Source organism: Nuphar pumila, chromosome 7 (assembly GCF_984573655.1).
Source record: "Nuphar pumila chromosome 7, dmNupPumi1.hap1.1, whole genome shotgun sequence".
Taxonomy (NCBI): Eukaryota; Viridiplantae; Streptophyta; class Magnoliopsida; order Nymphaeales; family Nymphaeaceae; genus Nuphar; species Nuphar pumila.
Window position 1 is genome coordinate 31,380,866 of NC_143255.1, and position 5,796 is coordinate 31,386,661.

General features: G+C 40.8%; 1 protein-coding gene across 1 annotated transcript; it reads left to right on the top strand.

Annotated features, from left to right (window-relative positions):
• The first annotated feature begins 1,223 nt into the window (after positions 1-1,223).
• On the top strand, positions 1,224-1,948 carry LOC149831768 (uncharacterized). The gene has a single exon (XM_090013079.1). The coding sequence runs from the start codon at positions 1,224-1,226 to the stop codon at positions 1,650-1,652; it is 429 nt and encodes a 142-aa protein (XP_089869205.1). The 3' UTR covers positions 1,653-1,948.
• Positions 1,949-5,796: the final 3,848 nt, after the last annotated feature.

Sequence of the window (5,796 nt, forward strand, 5' to 3'; positions counted from 1 at the left end):
CTTAGATCGGATAAACGGCAAGGCTGATTACTAGAAGGGCATTAATATGATGTATTGGCCTCTATTAGAGCTTCTACAAGATGACCACTCGGTTTGCAAGTTAGCCTATGCATGAGAGCCTTGTATTGGGATGGAAAATCAGTTTTTAGCATTGCCAAAACATGGTTTTGAAAATAAGAGGACAGAAATACAAAATCAGCTAATCACCACAGAGCCAAAATGAATTTTGGGCTAAAAAAGATCCACTTAAAACCTTAACATGATGCATCATTTCAAAAGTCCTAAACTTACCTCTGCAGTCCGTATTCACGCAAGAATCCAAGGATTCAATATCTGACTAATTGGATTCAATATCTGACTAATTGGATTCAATAAAACAAAGCAGCATCCGATCCTATTGATAACAAGGTTCGGATTTGCTGTGAAGCTTTGCATCTAAATCTAAATCTAAAATCTGTGGCTGAATCTGAATATGATGGATAATCCGAACCAATTACGTATAAACATATTTGAATAAATGACATTTTCAGAAATTCAAATGTGTCTGTGTCGTTTCCATATGTGTCTGTGTCAGCGCTCAGCTCCTTTTCCCTCTTTTAAGGTTTTTTCACCTGGCCTCGCCCCGTACCCACTTTCTCTCTTTGCTCTCTCTCTCTTTCTCGTTTCGTCACCATCACGTCTCGCTTACGCTCCCTTCCTTCGTAACGTCTTCGTTTTTCTCTCTTCGAGTCATCAAAGCTTGCCCGAGTTTCTAGGCCTTTTGATCTTCCCGGCAGACGAGGCCGTTCTCACACACTCTCTCTCTCTCATCAATACGGGGAAGAAACCCTCAAAGCGCATCGGTTTCTAATTGGTGGGAGGTCCCAAAACCCGCCCTCCACCACCCCTACCGTTTCGGCGTCTCTTATCACCACCAACCCCTTCCTCTCGTACGACCATTCCCTCCCGCACCAAATTGTTCTCGTTGGGCCGGCCTTCGCCTTCGCCTTCTCCTGACCAATGACCGTCACTCGAGGCGATTTATCACACAGAAAAAACCGTACTTGATATTGGAGACCTGGCTGCACTGGTCTTAGCCCACTGTACAGTCGGTTTTCCGGTGTCGCTGGGTCAAGTTCCGTGATGATGTAATCTAAATCTTTGCTTTTGTGATCGACCTCTTGATGTTTTCTTTGTTTTAGAAAAAGAACAGCATTGGCCAGTGGTGGTGGTGGTGATTAGGGATGTTGGTTGATCGTGATGTTCAGACGACTCCGCTGCCGATCGTGCACCGGCCAGTAGACCGGCGGCAACCCCTACTGAAGAAGGAGCCTCCGCCGTGCTCGCCATTTGCGGAGGTTGCCGGCGGAACCGCTGCCGAGTGTGTGGCGGTGTGCTGCTGCTGCCCGTGCGGGCTGGTGAACCTGGTCGTGCTGGCTGTGGTGAAGCTGCCGGTGGGGCTCTGCCAGAAGGCCATGCGGAGAAAGAAGCTGCGGATGGTGGGGAAGAAGAGGCCGGGGCTCCTCTACGAGCGAAAGCACGACGACTCGGTGCTCCAGCAGGTTCACCCGGCCCCGTCTGAATTGCCGGACCGGTCTCCAGTGACAGAAGCATCGCAGGAGTGGGTGAAGCTCTACACGGGGTTCTGGAGGAACCCTTCTGAGAGGGAGTGAGAAAACGTTCCTCTTTTTACCCTTTTCCCTCGCTGTTTTACTATGTTGGTCGTGGTAATAATCGCTTCTTTTTTTCACCTCTTCCCCCTTTCTTTTTGTCTTCGTGCCTCTCTTCTTCTTTTGTTTTCTGTCGTCCCCGTCCCTTGTAGAGAATGAAAATGGTCAAGACTGAAAGAGAAAAAAAAACAAAGATTGATTCAACGAAGAACTATCGTGTGACCAACGATTGTTGATGATAATGATTTGTGTAATTATGGATGAGATTTGGTATTGCATGATACCCATCAATTTTTGTGGAAGCAGTCGTCAGTTTTTTTTATTTGGATTTCTTTAGTTGTTTGCACGAACGATTCAGAGGGTTAAGTTTTCAACTTTTCACATTAGTTTATGTTATGGTGTTCTATTATAATAGAGTGACGTAGATTTTACATTTAATTATAATTAGTTATGATAAGAAATTTGTCATATTTTATTGCCAAGTTTATTGGAGTGAATTTTGATTGTCACCAAGTTCGCGGGACATCGTGAGTTAGAAACCATGGGACGCATCTTTTCTTTTGTCACAAGGTCGAAGCGCTGGGTGTACTCTGCAACAAAAATCAGTTTCATTCATCCCTTATGTCATCCCTATCTTCATACCCCTCGTGATCTCATTGATGCAAGTTGTTTTCATTAAAATGGACTCCCATTGACATTTAAATTGCACCAAATCCAACTTGTGTACTGGATTTTTTGTCAATTAAAAAATCAATGGCTGACAAAACACAAAATTTTGTGATTTAGAACATTTGATCCAAGGGCAGATTTCATATTAAATCAATCATGCTTAATCTATGTATAAGGTCAGATTTCATCAAAACAACTTGCATAATAAGATTTAAGAGGGGTATGAAGATGGGAGATGACAGAGGGGATGAGTGGAACAGAACTCAGGTGTAATGGGTATATGGGGGTTTCAAAGGTTTCACTAACAGGAGGGCAGCCAATGTAGCCTGGTAATGGGAGATTTTCCCTTGGCCAAGCTAAAAAAAAAATAGATATTAGGGTGTTTTATCTTTTAAGCATGCTTTTGACGAACATTTTGAAATTAAAATATAAAATTTTGGAGTGGTTTATTGGGATTTCTTTTCACAGGAAACAAAATTTGGAATTTTTCTTATGGATCAAGGTGTCGTTGTATCTAATGTAACCATTGATTTCTTTGAGGCATGTTTGCAACACCTTGCGACTTCAGATTTTTTCTTGATCTTGTGATTGTAAATCACAATCACAACACTTTCTCAAGGTTAGTGAAACATGAGAAAGTATAAATTGTGATTGGTGAATCCCAAATGTAATCGTGTCTGCCTTAAATCTTAAGGTGACATAATGAAAGCAAGTAACGTGACATTATTAATCAAAATCGTGTGGGCCGTTACTGCTGGGCAAAGTATCTAATCCATTTGTCTATAAAAAAAAGTATCTAATCCATTTGACTACCAAAAAAATAATCCATAATTTTCTTGCCAAGATTGGCGTTTACCTAAGTATTATACTGTTCTTGGTATTGGATACCTTCCGGAGATGTTTGTCGCATTCAATGATCCCACTATGTGGCTTATCATCTCTGTGTCTTTTATTTTTCTTCTCATCCCTAAAGTATCCTTTTCCAATTTGAGCTATGTGGTGGATGACATCTACATCAGCTGCAATGTGATTGCAGAGTTTTACTGTGCTGATATACTTGATCACCCTCTATCTTTAGGATACAGCCTGTGATCAACTGTGAGGGCTAACAGCAGATGCAAGATGATCAGTAGGGATGCACAACTAGACGAGATGGCTCGGGATGATTAGTAGCCTTGGGAACTGAGCCATGTTCAGTATGTGGATTCTGTCTTCCATGAGGAGCTCTCTTAATTTACTAGCTGTTCTTTTGCCCGTATTCCTATGTCATCTCATTTTAATTTTGGGGCAATCAAATAATGATGGACTGCAATAAATTCTACACTAGAAGACTATTTTTGTGCTAGCTCACGAGTCACGAGCATTGTTATTCATTCATAGAATTGATACGTGACATAGTTCATCTTTTTTCTCTTGAGTTTTTCTCATAATCATCAATAGATGATATCCAAAAGCATGATTCCTACCTTATTTGATTTTTCAAAATCATTTTTATATTTCAAATGTTAAGACAAATGTATTCTTGTCGTCATGGGCGCCTTACCATGTTTGGCAAAAAGGCAATGGTGATTTTGGAAAATAGGGTACGAGAACTAAACAGTGATGGTTTTGGGTTTGCCTTGTAAGGGAGGGACGATTATGAAGAAAAAAGTCCTTGTGTCAATTATGTCTTGTTTAGTTTGGTTGTGTAATTAAGTCTATGTTTGAGAGCCGTAGTTGGGAGCAGCAACAGGAGATTCAGGGAATCCCAGTCATCTCTAGGGGTGTCAACCGGTCGGATTTGGTTTGAACCTGGTGGTACCGGACTTGGACTTGGTTTTGGGATATAATGTCGAGTTCTGACCCGAGTTTAATGGGGTTCACTATAAGAAAAATTATACCCGGACCCGATAATAACTACCTGAACCAGACCCGGACCATATCTAGTAAAACCATATTTTTTATTATTATTACATTGAAATAATGCGGGTCTTAATCGGAACTCAGGTCGGGTCCAGGTTTGGTAAAAAAAATTACAAACTATACTCAGGTCCATCTATTAATTCGGACCTTCTGGTTTGAACTCAGATCTTATTATTTATCATCACCATACCCGGACCTTATATAGTTTGGTTTGGGTAGGGTCCGGGTAACCACAAAGTATCAACCACGTGGAGCTTCCTTTGGTGAAGAAAGGACACAAAGACGAGAATGGCGTTGGGAGTGGTGATGGAATTATAAAGGTTGGCCCGGGTGGGGTCACCAAGCACTTGCGCGGAGCCCACCAGTTAAAGGCACCTGCACACTCATGAGAGTCGAACCAGGGATGAAAGGGTCAGCACCTTCTCCACAGGCCGGCTGCCACTTGGACGGTCTGAGCAGCTGTACATTATGTGTGTTTTTCGATGCAACAAGTCATTTGAATCCAATTATAAAATGAAAAACTATGGTTAAAACAAGTTAAACTGTTCAAAAATCATCATTATAGACAAACCACTTGCTCACTTATTAGAAATTTTTAGTTTGTCTTTAATGATTACTAAATTATTGTTAATCATGCAAGTAGAACTAGATTCTTGATGAATTTTCTACTTGAGAATATCCTTTTTGCTACATTTGGACCTACAACCTTCAAAAGAAGGAGAATTTTACCTAAATTTAACCTTTCATAATCCTTAGAAATCATTTATTTGGATAAGCCCAATCAACCTACTATTATCCACAAGTGGCCAATCAGGCTGAATCCCTTGATCAATTTGACTAGTCAAAGTGATTCTATCAAGTTTAGGCCAATCATGTGCTAGTTACTGTTAAGATTTGGATTCCAAATATAAAAATACAACTAAAAAACATATAATTGGGGAAATATTCCTATCATTTCAGATCATTTTTGGCCTGCCATAGGTTTATGTTCAGCCCATTTAAGCCAGCCATCTACTGGCCTACATTGTTCTTGCCCTAGATCTTTGACTGCCCAAACCTAATCCTTAGCTATTACTCGGATGGATTACCACCAAATCTTAACATCTAACCCTGGGAGCTAGCAAGGGGTGTGTGAAGACACTCGAGATGAAGGACGCCAGATCAAATCCCATTGCTTTAAGGATGCACCCCACCGCTTTTACAGATAAATCCCCCTAATTACGTAGGCATGGGGTTGGTGGACTACCTTGGGCTTACTTCATCGGAAGGCAAGCTCATTAAGTTACATATTTCCCTAAGAAGGTTTCTAGTCATATATATATATATATATATATATATACAGATAAATCCCCCTAGTTAAGTTACATATTTCCCCAAGTTACAATGGCCAGCCTGTGAAGGGCACTTCTAGAGTGGACGGTCTCAAGGCGAACTCTTTTGTAAGGTCTTCTAATGTAAGCAAAGAAGTTCACCTCTACAAGGAATTCAGAAGTTCAAACAAGAAAGACTCAAAAAAGTTTGTATAGATATCTCCTAATAAGAGAGACCTTCACATGACTTGTAATTTATCTTCCTT